This window comes from Pinus tabuliformis, chromosome J (genome assembly GCF_031772625.1).
Source record: "Pinus tabuliformis cultivar Carrire ecotype Pingquan chromosome J, CPIR1, whole genome shotgun sequence".
NCBI classification, from domain to species: Eukaryota; Viridiplantae; Streptophyta; class Pinopsida; order Pinales; family Pinaceae; genus Pinus; species Pinus tabuliformis.
The window spans coordinates 1,190,600,926-1,190,619,212 of NC_142295.1; the positions used below are offsets into that span (position 1 = coordinate 1,190,600,926).

Sequence of the window (18,287 nt, forward strand, 5' to 3'; positions counted from 1 at the left end):
ATCGGGCATAAACTTGCTGATTTATGACAAAACCGACTGATTTTCCCATAAATCGGCCGGTTCCATCATAAACCGATCGATTTATTGCCAGGTCAGTTGCGAACCCCACATAAGGCGGTTTTGTGCTTTTTGAAGCGGTTTTGAGGGAAACTAAGGGTTGTTTCCCTCCAAAAACAACCCCTGTAAGCTTTTAAAAGCATGCCTCCCCTCTCATTTGTCTGACACATCTCAACCCTAGCAATGTTGACAATCATGGTAATATTAAATTCTTAAAGTAAAAGTGACATTTCGTTTATCTTTCATTTTCATCATTTTACTTAATATTTAACATTACCATGAATTGACTTAGGATGTTTGAGAGTGGTTTTGGCCAGTGTTGCGAAAATCACGATTTTTTCGCTGAATTTTTTATTTTGAAAAAATCGCGATTTAATCCCTATTTTTTGGGAAAAAAATCTTGACTGTTTGTATTTTTTATTTTTAATTTTGCCAATTTTATCCCGATTTTTGCGATTTTTTCCAATTTCATACCCTTGCCGATTTAATCCCGATCGTGATGTTCACAACATTGGTTTCGACTTCAGTGGATTTTATACAGAGAAACTAGAATTTTAGATCTCACTCAAAATCCAACAGACTTATTAGTTTTTAGGGTTTCAAGATTTGGGGTATTGCAATGTTTCCATTTGATTTTGTCAGGCGTGAGGGTATGAGATTGGCATTTGATCAAGAGCATGAAGCCCTTTAAGTACCTTGATGTTTGTGACATTGATTGTTGAACTTTGTTGATGTTGTTGGTATTGACTGTTGAACTCCTCTACCATGAATTTAACAAAAATGCACCCTTCACTAGAAGGAAATAATTGACGAGGCATGCTAAGCTTCTTCTACCATATTAGAAGGTTGAGGAGATGAATCCTCCACTCAAACCAAAATTATTGTTTAGGTATGTTAAACTTTTTCAATTTCTACCATATTATAAGGTTGAGCAATCCAAGTCTGAAGACTTTTTTCTAGATGATGTCTATGTAGCTCATGTTGATGATCTCATTTCTAATGGTGTTGAATCAATGATGAGTTTTATGAGTGATCATGTTAATAAATGATTTGTAGTTTTTATGTCTACTTTTGATGCTATTACTACTACTATTGCTGAGGTTGCAGAGGAGTCTGGAGTACTTAGCCTCTGAGCCAGATGATGATTATAACTTTATATAGCTCATGTTGATGATCCCATGTCTAGTAGTGGACCATTGTGATGAGTTTGATCATGATGAGCATTGATCATGTTGATCATTGATAAGTAGACTTCTAGTAGGCCAGTGGCCCCATATCTAGTAGGCTAGTAGCATTTTTTTTTTTGACTCTAGAGGCCATTTAGAGCCTCATTGATTGTGTATTTTGTTGCTGATATTTATTGCACTCGGTGCCATTTCGATATATTCACCTTTATATGGTATATAGATGAGCAAACTTTGCGTATTTTTTCTCTATTGGTTTGGAATCATGGTTTTAAATCTTAAATATATATATATTTTCATTAGAAATTTAATTATTTCATGTATTTTTTAAAGACCGGTTCATTGAGATCTAACCAGTGCTGGTTTGAAACCCAGTTTGATAGGTGGACCGGTCCAGTCACCGGTTCCGGTTTTGAATACCGTGGGTTTAACAGGAACCAACTTTTGTGGCACTTAGTTCAACATAGGTAGAATACATTGTAGCAAGTATTGCTAGTTGTGAGGCCATTGAGCTTTGCAAATTACTTGCAAGATTGCTTAATCAAGAGTTGGAACTGACAATCATTTATTGTGATAGAGTTATATTAAACTCTCTAAGAATATAGTGTTGCATGATAGGTCCAATCATATAGAGATAAGATATAATTGCATACAAGGTAGGGTTTAGAAGAGAGTAGTGAAGCTCCAACACATTCCCGTGGATCAATAGATAGCTGATACCTTGACCAGTCCCTTGGGAAAAATGAAAGCTTGGAGCATTCAGAGACAGACTTGGATTGATGCAGAATTCCTCCTTGGTAGGAGGGAGTGTTGAGAGTTATAGCTTGGGTAGGAACTTCTGCACAAGTTCGGTAGTTTGAGATATTTTTTGAAATGTGATTTGATTTTTAGAAAAGTAAATTCTTTTTTTTTGTAATTTAGTTTAGTCTAAAAAATTAAATTCTTATATTTAGCAGTTGAGTATAAACTGTATCTCATGCATGGCTTATACTAGGAGTAATGCAAAAGTACATTCTTAGCTAAAAGTATAAAGACAGGTCAATTTAGAGGTTGTCAACACACATGAAAAGTTGAGGAGGTTGAGTGACTGAAAGAGAGAGAGAGAGAGAGAGAGAGAGAGAGAGAGTGCGGGCAGCCAGGAAAGAGGTCTTTCTGGGCACTGCAGAGCTCAATATCATTGTATGGAACAGTTCTCCACACCTGTATTGAAATCCGTATAGCAGTACAGGCAGGTTGTACAGATCTGTGCAACAGGTTTGTACGGCAACAGTGGTGTGATATATCATAGAACTGTTATTTTTGGTTTTTCTTGACAGGTGTACCTCTGAAGCAGCCTGTAGAAGTTCAATTTCAAAATGATTTTGATAACTCTATAGGTCTGTTTTTGTAGGCGGCGTGTGGAGGTTTCCTTGTAAGTTTTTTGAATGAATAACAGGCTGATTTGAAGGAGTAATTACCTCTGTATGTGTGAAACTGTTTTTATGCTTCCTGTTAGTTTTTAAATACCCAACAATTAATTCAGTGAATTTGCAGCAATGAAAAAAACTGAAACTGAAACCTTCAAATACATTCACCAAACATACTGAGTATTCTAACCTAACATGCACAGTGGAAAATAAAATTTGAAGACAATCACACCATAAAACACAATGACACCAGAGATACCCAGGAAACCCCAACTGGGGAAAACCTGCAATGTGTGTGTTATTTATTTGTTTTTCAGCAATTGCTATATTCAGAAAATTACAATGATGACTCATGAGGGAGAGGCATCCCTTTCACTCAACAACCTCTGAAAAACCCTCAATGCCCAAACTGGGCTGCGCCTTGCCCTCTCGGCCCTCCCTTCCCATATGCTGTATGGAATTTGTACGGATCTTTATGGCCCTCTGTGCAGATGAACTTGGCCTGGCTGAAGGAAATGCTTGGCCAGAAAATCTGAGGGCTGCACAGCCTCTTTTCTTCTGCCCTTCTGCGCTGGAAATGATGCTGTAGAGCTGAACACCCTGGCTGCAACTGCTGAGAAGAAGAGACACATTTCTGATGCACCAAATTGATGTATCCACCAGCTGCCTAATCTCCTCTTTATAACTTGACGTGGGCCCACCTAGCTCTCCCAAAGGCTGAGAATAGTTTATAACATAAGGCTGAGATCAAATTATAATTTGACTTTGGAAAAATAATTTTTTCCTAAGTCAATACATAGGAAATAAATAAATCTGCAATAGTGGAAATCTGTGGGTCCCCCTGCTAGTCTAGGCATCATAGACTAGACAGAACCCTTGCTCTCTAACTCCATTCAACACTACCTAAATTTTAGCTATTATGTGATTGATGCTATGGTCTGAAATCTAATTTCACCCTTAATTAAATTGAGCGATGTAGTCATTTGATTGAAATCATAAGGACATTGGTTACTTAGGGCTTGAAATTTTCACAAAAATAATTCCAACAGGGAGTGTGCCCTCCTAGGTCATGGCCACATGTGTGAGAGCAATGAAGGGGTCATGGGGAGCACTTCTCCAATCAATTGAATCTAACCTCATATATAATGACTTGTGGGATCTCCAATGGAATGAAAAGGCAATGCACCAATAAAACAATGTAATAGTCATGATGCTAAGTCAAACAAGACTTAACAAACTCCCAAAAGGAGGGGACTGTCCCATCCAAGCAGTAAAATATCTCTAAAACAACCGAGTGCCTCAACACATGTGCCAACAATCTGAGTGCTCCATTAAAGGCCTCCAACAATGAGCAAACCAACTCAATGTGAACATAAAACCATGCTCAAAAACCAAAGTGCTCTATGTGTGATAGCCTTCATGTGGTCTATTTGTAATCAAATGAATGATTAAATCAGCATAAAAGTGAGCATCGAGGGTAGCAATTAATGAAAGGGAGTGTCAACATCATAATAAAATGATATAGACATCATGAAACCTGAAAGTATATAGGTTACTTAAGAGGATCTCCAAGATACAAAACCATGATAATACACTTGTAAACCATGCTGGAATATACAATAATAATCATTTGTGCAAGGCACTTCATCCAAACCAAATGCAAATGATGTAAATGTATGATCCTCACGCCCAATAAAACCATGACACTGAATATCATCATGACAACTATGTAGCTTAGAATCCATTCATCAATATGATCCGGATAACCTCTAGGGGTATAAACATTTTCTTTGTACTAATCATGGCCCTCTAGACGTCACACCCCTGACCATTGATAAATTGGTCAATAATGCGCTACCATAAGGGTAATGCCAGGGATAATGTGTGCATCCATAAAATAACCTTTGACTGCATCTGAAGACTGAATCACCTGTACCATCAAGATGTGTCTGATAAGAGCAACATGAAAATGTTGAAAACCTCTCATCTACTATGAGAGGTAACAGATCCCACTCAGATGAATCAGCTGTTCAGGTACTTGAGCTCTACAGCACTCAGAGGTTCTGGCAAATGTTTAAGTTTATCACCTCTGGATAAACACAAGCGTTATTCTCCCTACTATTGCTCACTCAGCAAATTAGTGTTTGTTGAATTTGGCATACCTAATAAGGCTTACACAGAAATGTTTAAGGCCAAATCTGTATCTTGAATACTGATGAAATGATTAGAGTCATCAATCTAGGTATAGTTTGTCTGGAAACAAGTTATCATAGAAAGTTAGGAAATATTACCAGTGGGTATTCTATGGCTATTATTTGTTTTCTTGGTCTGCACACTAAGAATCTATATTTATATAATAGGATGGACTGATCAACCTTATTATCTAGTTATTATTTTGTTTTAATTACTGAAAGCTTATTTGTGCTATTTGGGACTTGCAGGAATCATTCTGCTGAGTTACTTTATGGGTATTCAGAATCAGAAGTGCTTGGCCAGAATGCTATGGAACTTCTTGTGGACCAGAGTAATTTTAATGTTGCAAGCAGTATGATTCATCGGATTATGGCAGGGGAAAGTTGGAAGGGGCAATTTCCGCTGAAAAAAAAATCCGGTGAGCTCTTTTCAGCAGTAATGTCCAACACACCATTTTATGATGACGATGGTACCTTTATTGGTGTTATTTGTGTCTCAACTGATGTGTGCCCTTTTCAAAAACCACCTGGTTTGCCGCTTGGTGAATCCTTTGATGGCTGGCACCAAAGAAGTGATAAAATAAGGTCCAAGTTTGATATTCAAAATCCGTTGCAAATTCCTCTTGCATCAAAAATATCTAACCTGGTAAGTTTTTCAGGCTAATCTGTTTTGCTCTTTCTGTGTAAAACTATATTAGGCATTGCAAGGATGTTGAAGGAATGTTGATGTCTTGAAGTAAATAAGGTGATGCTTTGTATTCCCTTTATTGTGTGATTTGTTGAAACAGGCAAATAAGGTGTCAACAACAGTACGTTCACGTATTCGGACTGGTGAAAACATTATGGAGCGCGAAGGTGGGAGTGGAGGTAGCCCATGTTCTGATCAAGGCCAACCAGAAGCTGGTCACCTGGCAGATGAGAGAGGGTATGGTGAAACAACGTGTAGTGAAGACAGCACACCTAGGGGTGTGTCTACACCATTGCAGTCTGGTAACTCCCCACCTCTGACTCCATTAGAAAAGTCCAAAGGAAAAGGTCAAACTGATACTGGAGATGAAAGTGAGGGGAAAAGTGGCATTCACAAGATCATAAGCTCAAAAGCAGAGGCATGGATGGCAAAGAAGGGTATTTCATGGCCTTGGAAAGGAGGTGGAGGGGAAAACAAGCCTCGTTCTTTATGGCCACGTCGGTTTAATGAACGCGAAAAGGAGTCCTCTCCTGGAAGAACACAACAACTTTGGAGCCCTAGAGAAAGCTATGCAGCTGATGTAAATTATTCAAGGGAGACTCCAGGTTCCTGGTCATCAACGAATATTAACAGTACGAGCAGCAATAGCAGCAGCAGTAGCACAAGTAGCAGTGCTGTGCCAAAGCTGGAAATGGATGTTGACAGCTTGGACTATGAAATTCTATGGGAGGACCTAACAATTGGAGAACAAATTGGGCAAGGCAATTACACTATCCTTGTTTTGATCTTCAAGATTTCCTCTAGTATAAAAGATTTTTGTTTTGTCATTAGCATTGGATATTCTGTTTAGTAGCATTGATAATTGGAATTGCTCATTCATTCATCTCCAAGCTTCATATATGAAGGTTGCACTCATATGTCATTAGCATTACGTATTCAATTGAAGTTTGTTGACTGGATTAAAATAAAGAATGCCTTAGCATATTTTTGGTGTTGCGGTTTTTTCTCATTTTTATATTTTACCACATATTCTCTTTAATTGAATTTCTTTCTTGAGAAAAAGCTCTAAATGGTTGAGGTATTTATACTTGGAATAATTGCAGAGTGATTAAAGCAGTGGTGAGCTAGCTTTAATCCAAAATAATTTCTTGTTCTTTAGAATTTTTTAGCATATTGTGTGGTGTTGTGGTTTTTTCTCATTTTAGGATTTACCACAAAATGTTTTTAATTGAATTTCTTTATTGAGAAAAATCTCTAAAGGGTTGCAGTATGTAGACTTGGAATAATTACACCACCGTGATAAAGACAATGGTGTGTTAGCTTTAATCTGGAATTATTTCTAGTTCTTTTTTCTTTTGATTTGTGTGTGTGTTGCTCCCTAAATACTCATTAGCCTGGATGGGCTTTTGAAGGGTGTCATTTGCAATCCTGCCAGAAATCATCATAATTTTTGGCTTGGGTGAAATGAATTTCTAGATAAGATATTTCTATTAATGTCCTACAAATGACCACAGAGTTAGGTCAATGGGACTGACGGAGAGTACATGCTTAATATAACTAAGTTGCACTGAAACGGATACAGATACAGGGTTTGAAACAGATACAGATACGAGGTTTAAAATGGATATGACAAATTTTCAAAAAATCTGGATACGATACGGCAGGGAACGACACGCGCACACACACATATATAACAAAATAAGAATTTCATATTACCATTCATCTTTTAGAATCTAGATTCTATAATTAAAAATACATAATCAATTATCATCTATTAACATCACATCAATTCACCATAAACATTGTCATCATCATTAATGATTATTATAACATTCATGATTTGACATATCAACAAGTTTCTGTTTCAAATTTTAATCATCAATATGACAAGTTACAACATCATCTCCAAAATTAATAATGCACACTACATAGTTCACAAAATGAACTATGACTGGCAGTCTACTATCATTATTCATAATTCATATGGTTGTTCAAAAGTTTAAAAATAAAAGATAAAACACCATCATAAATTACATTTACATATCATCAAATATGTCTTCATTCCTGTCAGTGAGAAGTTCCACATACTCTGTAGAAGTGGGAACATCGCTGCCATGTCCACTTGAAGATCCACCTATTGGTGACTTTGCATCAAACAAAGTCATATGAGACCTGACATTCAATGTCATATCCAAGTCAGGGGACTCTGTTTCCACATCCCATAATTTGGCGGCCCCAAATTTGTATTCGTCTCTCTTGTGTGACAGAAGGAGCAAGTTTGAATGAACATACACTAGTTCCTCAGCGTTTTTAGAGCCCAATTTGTTTCGCTTCACTGAATGGATGCAGCCATATGTACTCCAGTTCCTTTTTACTGAAGAGGAACTAACAACCTGTGACAAGATCCTGATGACCAATTTTTGGATATGTGGAAGTTTCCCACCATAGTAGTTCCACCAATCAATTGGACTCATTGCCCTCTTGTCCTGCATACAATCAATATCAGAACCCCGACCCTCTGATCCCACAAAATGAGAAAACTCTACATGAATCCGAAGCCCAATTTCAGGATCTAGAAAAAGATTTCTAAAAACCTTTTTAAATCTTTATGAGACTTTTGGGTCTTTGCTTGGTGTGGTTATTTCTGAATCACTTAGCAACTATGCAACATAATATTTTGGATTCATTGCATAGGAGAAAAGGTGCAATGGGGTGGTCATCTTGTTTTGCCTTCTGGTCAATACATCTTTTACTTTTCTGTAAAAGAATTCATTTGGGTCATTCTTTTTGGCATTTACAACCACCCTTATCTTCTCTGTCATGGAATCAGTGCCCTCATACACCTCTCGCAAATTAGGCATATCTGTGTCAAACATACAAAGCAAATCCACAATTGGCTTAGTAAATGCCAAGAGGTACTCCACCCTATCCCACCATTCATCATCAACAACCAACTTTTCCATTGCTTGTGCTCTATCAGATTGAGATTGCCTCCATTGATTCCAAGGAGAACTTCATACTGTTGATTGTAATGCCTCTTTCGCCTACATAAGCCTTGTTAAGACTGTGATGTGAGAAGCAAAACGAGTCTCAACAACCTGCAAGTGCCAAGTTGCCAATGTTTCAATAAATTAAAAATCATAATTTGATTGAATAACTATTATGATTCACGAATGATGACATTTGAGAATCCAATTTACATATTTAAATTTAGACTCTAGAGTCATATAAATTAGAATTTATGAAATAAACTTTAAAGTTTAGGTACCTTCAAGAGTTCCAACTTCATAAATTCCCTGTAGATGATTTGGGACATTTGGTGGTTTGTGATGAAGTCTTGAATTTCTTTTGCCTCTTCAAAAATAACTTTAATCCACTCGATTTGCTTCCCCATCTTGCTCAACACGAGGTTCAATGAATATACAACACAAGGGGTCCAACATATTTGCTGATATTTGCCTTCAATAATTAGGCCTGCTGCTCTACACACTGTTGCATTGTCAGTTATTACATGGACAAAATTTACCTGCCCCACCAATTCAATTGCTTCAATCTAGATTTCAGCGATGAACTGAGAATTTTTCCTTTGCCCCTCACAATCCACTGCCTTCAAAAACATTGCCCCCTTTGGGCTCTGAGCAATCACATTGATTAAAGGCCTATTCCTTTGATATTTTCATCCATCAGAAATGATGGACACCCCTGAAATGTGCCATGAATTACGAATGGAGCTTAATTTAACCTCCAAATCTAACTTTTCAGCACTCAACATTGTGGTGCAAACCTTCTCATATCCAGGGCTCTTGAAACCCTTTTGGGGCTTTATTCATTGCTTTTATCCTCTTTGCGTAGTAAGGAGACCACACAAGGTTAAAGGGAAGGCCATTTGCATAAATGCATTGACTTGTAACTGCAATTGTCGTCTCTCAAACATCATTATTAAAACTCCTTTCAAGTGGCCCCAAATTAGATCGCTTTGAACCAACAATTCCATGAGAATGAATTGAAGGCTTTGATGAAGATGCAACCAACCTTGTTGGATGTTTTAATTGAGAGGCAATATTTGCCTCATTAGCTTTAGCGTCTGCCTCGTCTTGTTCTTTATGATATTTTTGCAAATTTTGCCTTGCTTAAACCATTTCCATCTATCCCATTCTCTTTTGGTGGGCCATTGCATATTCAAACCCCATTGCCTTTTAACCCAAGTAAATGTGCTTTAACTCGTGTGGATGATCCCTTATACTCCTTTTTACACTCATTGCAAAACCATGCCAATGGTCCCCCTCCTTGGATCTTCCTAACAATAGTTACATATTTCCAAAGTGGTGACTTTGGATCAACTTTAGGGGCATATTCAATTTCGTGTTCCACTTTCTCTGCCTCACAAATGGCTGAACTTGAAGTTTCCATGAATGACGATGATGATGTAAATGAAACTGCAAAATAAAATTGACAAATATGTATTTCAAAACAAGTTACAAACTTACAAGCCTTGAAAAAGAACAATCATTATTAAAAATTTAAAACCAGTGATTGGACTTGTGTATATATTTGTGAATTCGACGCTAGTTTAAGAAGAGACAGTGATAATTCTAATAAAAAATCTAACACCTTTGTATGCAATTTTTGTTGATATGACATTTGAGGACATGGTTATATCTACTACAATGCTTTCCTATTTGAATTGTTATTATACTCTATTCATGCCAACGGTGGGCACCATTCAAAAGGAATGTTCACAGTTGGATAGTAATGTATTTGAGCTTCTAAAACTGTAATTACAGGAATCTGAGAAAGTTTGATGTCAATCAGTAATGGAGGCAGTGTAACAGGTGGTCTAATTGGAGCAGGCTTCATGAAAGTTCTGGATTTCACAAAAGACAACTTCACAAACCTAACACTATTATTGTTTTTATGCAATTTGAGTTCCTTGTTTCCTTTGCCACTTCTTGGCTTGTTGCCTCAAGAAAATAACAAAGAAGTTATAGCAGGTGACACAAACAATCTATTTATTGGCTACGGTGAGGCGAAGGTAAAATGATCAATGAAATTTTGAGGTGTAACAAGAAATAATTGCTAGTATAAGGGAGAAATGTAACATGAAATCTAATTGGATCAGGTCTCGTGACATTTTTGGTGACACTAAACACATCTGCACAAACCCAACACTATTGTTGGTTTTCTGCATTTTGAATTCTATGTTTTCTTTGCTACTTCTCGTCTAGTTGGCTAAAGAAAATGACAAAGAAGCTATAGCAGGTGACGCAAATTATTGTTTGGTCTTCATGAGGTAAAATTTAAAATTCATCGATGAGAATATGAACTGTAATAAGAAATTGTTAGTACAAACAATGATGAATTTTTTCTTGTACATAAGAGCTACAATCTAAAGCTTTTAAACGAGTCATAATGGCACTCACATTGCATAGTGGACGACTCGGCTCTAGAGTCACAATGGCACTCACACTGCACAGTTGGCGGCTATGCTCTTGAGTCACAATGGAAGTCACATTGCAAAGTCGGCGGTTCCGCCCCTGAGTCATAAAGGTAGTCACATTGCAAAGTCGGCGGATCCGCCCCTGAGTCATAATGGCACTCACAGTGGGCGGCTCGAATCATGAGTCACAATGGCACTCACTCCAGTGGGCAACGACAAAAATGGCACTCACTTCAGCTACAAGTCACAAAAGGTAATAGGTTAAGTTCCGAGTTAGTAAAATTTTCAATATGAAAACCAAAATAAAAAACCGTTCTCGACAGCGAGAAATAGGGATACATTTTCCTTTTATGCAGAGCAAATCGCGATACATTTTCCTTTTAGGCGAAGAAAATCGTGATACATTTTCCTTTTAGGCGAATACAGTTCAGAAAATCGCAAAACATATTAACTTTTAACAGGTCATTTTTCCCCAAAAATGCCTAAAAACGTTTCAAATGCCTACCTGTTGTTTCCAAAAAACAAAAATGCACCAAATACGTATCCAAGCCATTTTTCCAGTGTTTCGTACCAGTTTCCGGATCCGAAATAGAGAACGACGTTTCTAGGGTGTTAGGTAGGCGTTTCCGACAACTTAGTAATATAAATCATGGTTTTATTCCATCACCTGCTTATGAATTTTGACATTACAAAAGATTTGTTTGTGGTGCTTAAAGCTTTTTCCATTCTCTTCGACTGACATCCCATTCAACTACTCAGGGAATAATTCATATGTTACTTAAAATTAATCTCTATTTCAGGGTTTTCTTCCAATGAGAAATATCTTTATTTCTCATATGAGGAATATACATGTTTTGGTCTTTGAGGGACTATTCAGACAACAAGGCTCGCAACCATTACAAGAAATACTCATTATGAGCATGTCATGTAACATGTGGGAATTGAACCCGGATGGGGAGGATAACAAGATTTCTCCTAACCACCCGAGTTAAACCCAATTGACCAATGTCTTTTTTAGGTTATAATAATATGTACACTTCTAATGTCATATGATGATTTTAGGGCTGACATTCTAGGAGTTATGACACTAATAAATATAACATACTTTTGACAAAGGACATGCATCAAAGGCAGATGCACATGTATTGGACTGTTTTGTCAAATGCTTGAAGGGTATTTTCTGCTCCATCTATGATGCAAAGTGTAGTACATTCATATCCAAGGCAAGACCCAACACTAAATGAAATATGGTTTATACATATGTTCAGGACAATTATCTAAAGACTAAAACTTTCTTTTCTTAAACTTGAGATGAGAATACAAACGATCAATTGTCCCAATTAGTAATTTAGTACCAATTCGGGATCCTATGAAAAATATAATTTGGCCAAATTTGGAATGATGCTACATTGATTGTATGTTGTGTATTCATTGTTTCGTAAGTTGGATTTGGACTTGGAAGTGGCTGAGGGTAAGACTTGAATTGGATTGGAATAAACTGTCAAAATTTTCTATGAATTGGTTTACTATATATATATATATATATATATATAGCAAACCAATTCATAGACCAATTTGACACACACACACACCCACACAGATATATATATATATTTCGAAGATACCAAACAATGGTTTGAAATTATTAAAAACTAAATGTGCAAAGTTTGCACATCTGTATATCATGCAAGGGTGCATAGCAACAAGCTATTGGTCTATGACATATTATTGATCAACATGATCAATCATCGAATTCATCACCATTACCAAACAACCCATGAGGAAGAAGTCATCCAATAAAGAAACACAAGTTGATTTAAGGGATTGGCATTGGGAAGCAAGAAGAAATGCTTACATGCAGGGAAGAAATGCCCTCTTAAGATGCCAATGCAATGAAATGAAGTGATAAATGTGTCTAAAGGAGAGACGAGAAGTTTTCTCCTTGACACTTACTTGGAGGTCGAAGGGATGATGGATATTTTACTAAAAGTTAACATTCTAATTAAAATAAGAATACATGATATGCATATGTGTTAATTTTAGGCAACAATGGTATGTTCTATGCTTTAGATCAATTTTACTTCAATTTCTTTATTAGCCCAATATCAGTATTCAGATTAGCAATCACATCAACATGATAGTCAAATGCAGATAGAATCATAAACTTAAACAGTAGAAGACAAGCCAAGACAAGAGGACACAAGATGTGGCACCAACGAGTGACAAACCCCAATGTGGGGAAACCCTTGATCAGATCTTCTTTTAATCTTCAATAGTTCAATAGAGAGACACTTGGTCAAATTGTCCTGAAATTTTGTCCTCCTGAAATTTCGCTCTTCTGAAATTTCGGACGTGTGGAGAAAGAGAGACCCAGAAATCCGTACCCAATCAATGAGGAGAGAGAGAGAGAAGTGTGAAGTTGAATGTGTCCAAATGAGGCTAGGTCACCTTCTATTTATATGCAACGTTGAGGATGAATAGATGTGACTGTTGGGCTTCTGAGCCTACATAATTTTGCTGGCCGATGTTGACAATTTGACCATAATCAAAATAAATTCATAACTTCATTTGTACATGTCAAAATCGGATGATCTTTAGATCAATCCTACACGTCTTGGAGAGAGGAATCCAAGAAAAATATCAGCTGTGATAAATAAGATGACCCATGTGGAGTTTGGCCCTAGTTGCCAATTTAACACTCCCTCTCAACTAGGGAGAACTCCATCTGCTAATCCATCTGCCAATTTGTGTTATCTCTGTCATCAATGCACTGCTATGCACTGCACTGCTCTGTTCTGCTGAACAATGAAGAAGAAGAAGTGATCGAGAATGTATCATACCATTCTCTACTGAGCCGAAGTTAGTCCTAATCAAAGGAGAGTGTCGTACCACTCTTACTGACCCGAAGATAGTTCCAATCAAAAAAGAGTGTCTCATACCACTTTTACTGACCTGAAGTCAGTTCCAATTAATCCCAGATCAATGTTAGTCATCCTAGCATAGGAAGTACGGTAGTACACGATGCATCCATCGGTAGTACTATGGTCCCTATCCTTATTTCCCTACTCATTGGCTAGATGAGAGGTACTTCCCATGAGTGCCAGATTACATGGGTAGGATGTCTGAGCAGGAGAAGGATGAAACACTCCTCCTGCCTACATGTTGCGAAGGGGTATCACAGGGGAAGGCTGAACCGCTCACACTGTACACAACAAACCACTAGGGGAAGGCTGAACCACTCACCCTTGGTTGCTCATCGCACCAAGAAGTACCCCAAGTCCCCCGGAGCTCCCAGAGCTCAATGTCCATCTCATAGAGGACCCTGATAAGAGGGTCTCTCCACGACTCCAAGTCGTTCTCGGAAGACCAAGAACTTGACCTTCCCAAGGGGCTTTGTCAGAATATCGGGGACATGCTCATTAGTCCCAATGTAATGGAGCCTTATTGCTCCTCGTTGTACCATATCCTAGATAAAGTGGTACCTGATATCTATATGCTTAGAGAGATCATGAAACATGGGATTCTCTGATAATTGGATCCACTCTGGTTGTCGCAGAGGATCACGGTGGTATCCAACACATGTCCAAACAACTCACTGAAGAGCTTCCTCAACTAGACAACGTCACAGGGGGCCATACTAGCAGCTTTGTATTCGGCCTCGACGATGCTCAAGGGAACTGATTTCTGCTTCCTGCTCATCCAAGATATCGAAGCAGAACTGAAAGAAGAACAACATCCAAAAGTGCTCTTGCGATCCACCACACTGCCAACCCAATTAGCGTTAGAATAACCATGCAGCCTCACATTTCCAATAGTGTATCACAGTCCATGAGTGATTGTGCTCCAAAGATATCTCAGAAGATTCTTGGCACCAATTCAATGTACATGATGAGGTTCAACCATATATTGGCTCAATGAGTTCACCAAGAACATCAATGCTCCTATGAGTTGATAATACAAAGAAGCATTTCCCAATTAAGGTCCAGCAACACTACCATAATACTTCTTAAAGTTAAGTTCCATCGGAGTAGTGACGGCTCGCAGTCCACCATCCCAAATATTTCCAATATCTTCACAACATATTTTCCTTGAGAGAGGAATATTTCACCTGGCTTTTGCGAGACCTTCAACCCTAGGAAATAGTGCATCAGTCCTAGGTCCTTCATCTCAAATTTAGAAGCAAACTCCCTCTTACATTTGTGAATGAGAGGGTCTGCCCCTGTCATACAAACGTTGCCCACTTAACTTCCAGAATGAGAGGTTTATCATTTTCAACCTGAAAGTAAAGGTTTGGATCGACTTCACTTCTAGTGAATCCCAGCTTCATTAGATAGCTATCGATCTTCTCATACCAAGCCCGAGGTGCTTGCTTCAATCCATAGAGAGCTTTCTTCAACTTGCATACATGAGATTCTCGATCATGAAGCTCAAACCCCTCGGGTTGTTCCATGTAGACTTCCTCTTTGATTGAACCATGCAAGAAAGCGGTCTTGACATCCATCTGATGTAGGTTCCATCCTTGCGAGGCAACAAGGGCTATGATCAAATGGATAGTGGTCAATTGGGCAATAGGTGCAAATATCTAATCGTAATCTACACCATCCTTTTGAGAGAAGCCTCGAGCAACAAAGCGAGCCTTGAACTTTTCTGCACTTCCATCAACTCCATGCTTGATTTTGTAGAGCCACTTAGAGGTGACAACCAATTTTCCCTGGGGTCTAGGGACCACATCCCAGACATCATTCTTTATAATTGACTCGTATTCTTCATTCATAGCGTCCTTCCATGCTTGATGCTTCACGACTTCTTCAAATGGTGAAGGCTCATTTTGAATGATAGTGCTCATGTCGGTCAAATATCCTTGATACCTGTTTGGCTTCTTGCTTTCACGGAATGTCCCCCTTGGTGCAATTTGTCTCTTGGCATCTTCGAGAGTCTCCCTAAGCCAGGAGGAGGGTTCATGAGGAGGATCAATAGGATCCATAGGTTCATCAACGTCAGACATCGTCTCGTCTTCTTTTGCACCTTGATTTGCGGTGTCAACTTCTTTGTCCTTCCTTAGGATAGGAAGGTTGTTGATTTTCTTGAGGGCCATATCTTCGTCGAAGGTGACATCATGACTTATCTCAACTTCCTTTTGACCAACCACATAAATTCTATATCCCTTAGAATTTTAACTATAGCCCACAAAGATTCCTTTCTTCCCATATGCACCCAATTTGCTTCTTTTCTCTTTCGGCACATGAAAATATACGTGACTTCCAAAAATTCTAAAATGAGAGACATATGGTTTCTTACTAGTGAACATTTCTTCGGGAGCCTTGGAGTCCAATGCTTGATGAGGGCATCGGTTTGAACATGCACGACGGTATTTACAGCTTCAACCAATAGGAACTTCAGAAGGCCTTGGTCATGAAGCATGGCACAAACTGCTTCTACAATAAAGCGCTTCTTCCTTTCAGCCACATCATTCTGCTCAGGAGTGTATGGCATTGTAATCTCCCTCTTAATGCCAACTTCTTTGCGATAATCTTGGAATTCATTGGATTCGTTCTCGGTCCCATTATTAGTTCTCAATTTCTTGATTTTCTTCTCGGATTGGTTTTCAATCAAGGCTTTGAAGTGTCGGAACCAGGTGAATGCTTCATCCTTCTTCTTCAAGAAGTAGATCTAGGTCTTGAGAGAATAATCATCCGTAAAGGTGAGATAATATAAGTATCCTCCCAAAGGGTTTACGAGCATCATACCAGATATGTCAGAGTGGATCAGTTGCAATATATCTGTGGTCTTGCTATTACTTGAGGGGAATGGTCCCCTTGTAAGTTTTCCTGCGGCACATCCTGGACATACACCTTCATGCTCTACTTTGAGCTCGGGCATACTTGTCACCATCTATCTCACATCGGGTAGGGCCTTATAATGAAGATGGGCAAACCTCCGGTGCCAAAGTTCAGATTGTAGAGATGTGTCGCAAGACATGGCTCTCAGTGGACTTCTTCCAACTTGATACAAAGTGTCAACCCTGAACCCAAGAGTAAAAGCATCTTTAAAATTTATTTTCCAAACACGTACTTTTCCATCGATGAATGCCACCTTGAATCCTTTGTTCTCCATGGTTGAAATGGACACTGGGTTCTTCTTGAGATTAGGTACATATAGTACCTGCAAATGAATAATGTTACCTTGATTCAATTGAAAGGTAACATTCCCTATTCCCTTCACGGGATAGGTGGCATCGTCTCCAAGGATGATCTCCAAGTTTGTCTCCTTTTCTATTAGATTAGAGAGAGCTTCCTTGTATCCAGTGAAGTGGCTTGAGGCACCACTATAATTTCCGAAAGTGTCTGGACTCCGAAGGAGAGGTAGTGGAGAGGGCCGATATAAGATAGTACTCTTTTTGCTTATTGTTATCAACATTTGATTCTTCATGCCTGGAGTTCAAGGAGATTGCTTAGAGGGTCGACCATTTCCTTGATGTCCTGCATTCTTTTTTCTTTTCCATTGGGATTACTATTCCTTTGATCGTTGTTGTTGAAGTTGCCCCTGGAATGATTGTGATCACCATCCTGTGATGTGTCCCTTTTATTTGGACACTCCCTTGAATAGTGGCCAAACTTATTGCAAACAAAGCACCTGCCCTTCCTTCCTCCCTTAGATCTAGGCTTTCCATGGAAATGACCTTTAGACCTTGCATTATTTCTCCTTTTGCCACGAGCGGAGAATTTAGTGGGGTTGCCTCTATTAGAAGGCATTTCTTGCTCCACCATTCTTGTTTCTTCTTGAATGCAGCTCGACATCAATTCTTCAAACCCTGGAATTCGATCATTTTTGAGGACGGTGGTTCTAAATACATACCACTTAGGTGGGAGTCCTCCAAGGGTGGTGAGAGTAAGTTCCCTGTCAAGAATGACTTCTCCAACCGAGAGTAGATCATTCTTGATCTCAGTAATCCTCAAGAAATAGGATCGAATATCCCCATCCTTGCCCTTCTTAATATCCTTCAACTTATTCTTGAGAAATAGAATTTGATTAGCATTACTAACCTTGAACATGTCGACCAACCTCTCGTAGATCTCCTTGGAGGTCTTGAATTCAGAGATGTAGGCCACCAGATGCTTGTCGATGGAATCCCTGATAATCTTCTTTGCTTTGACTTCAGCCCTATTATGCTTGGTCTTCGCAGCAACAGGTGCATTTGAAAGAGGTTCAAGGATTTTACCCTGCACATAGTCCATCACTTCTTTTTCTTCCAAGGTCAAATCAAGAGACATTTTCCATCCATGATAGTTAGATTTATCATGGAGCTTGTCTTCAGCCGGGAAC

General features: G+C 38.5%; 1 protein-coding gene across 2 annotated transcripts in view; it reads left to right on the forward strand.

The window, feature by feature from the left end:
- Positions 1 to 18,287, forward strand: part of LOC149231354 (uncharacterized) — a 215,675-nt gene that overhangs the window by 77,513 nt on the left and 119,875 nt on the right. For both annotated transcript variants that reach the window (XR_016248060.1, XM_089379181.1), the window contains exons 3-4: positions 5,089 to 5,485; positions 5,628 to 6,288. Coding sequence is in view for 1 of the 2 variants with exons in the window: in XM_089379181.1 (XP_089235307.1) it covers positions 5,089 to 5,485; positions 5,628 to 6,288 (1,058 nt within the window). In the remaining variant the exon portion in view is untranslated. The remainder of the gene's footprint in view (positions 1 to 5,088; positions 5,486 to 5,627; positions 6,289 to 18,287) is intronic.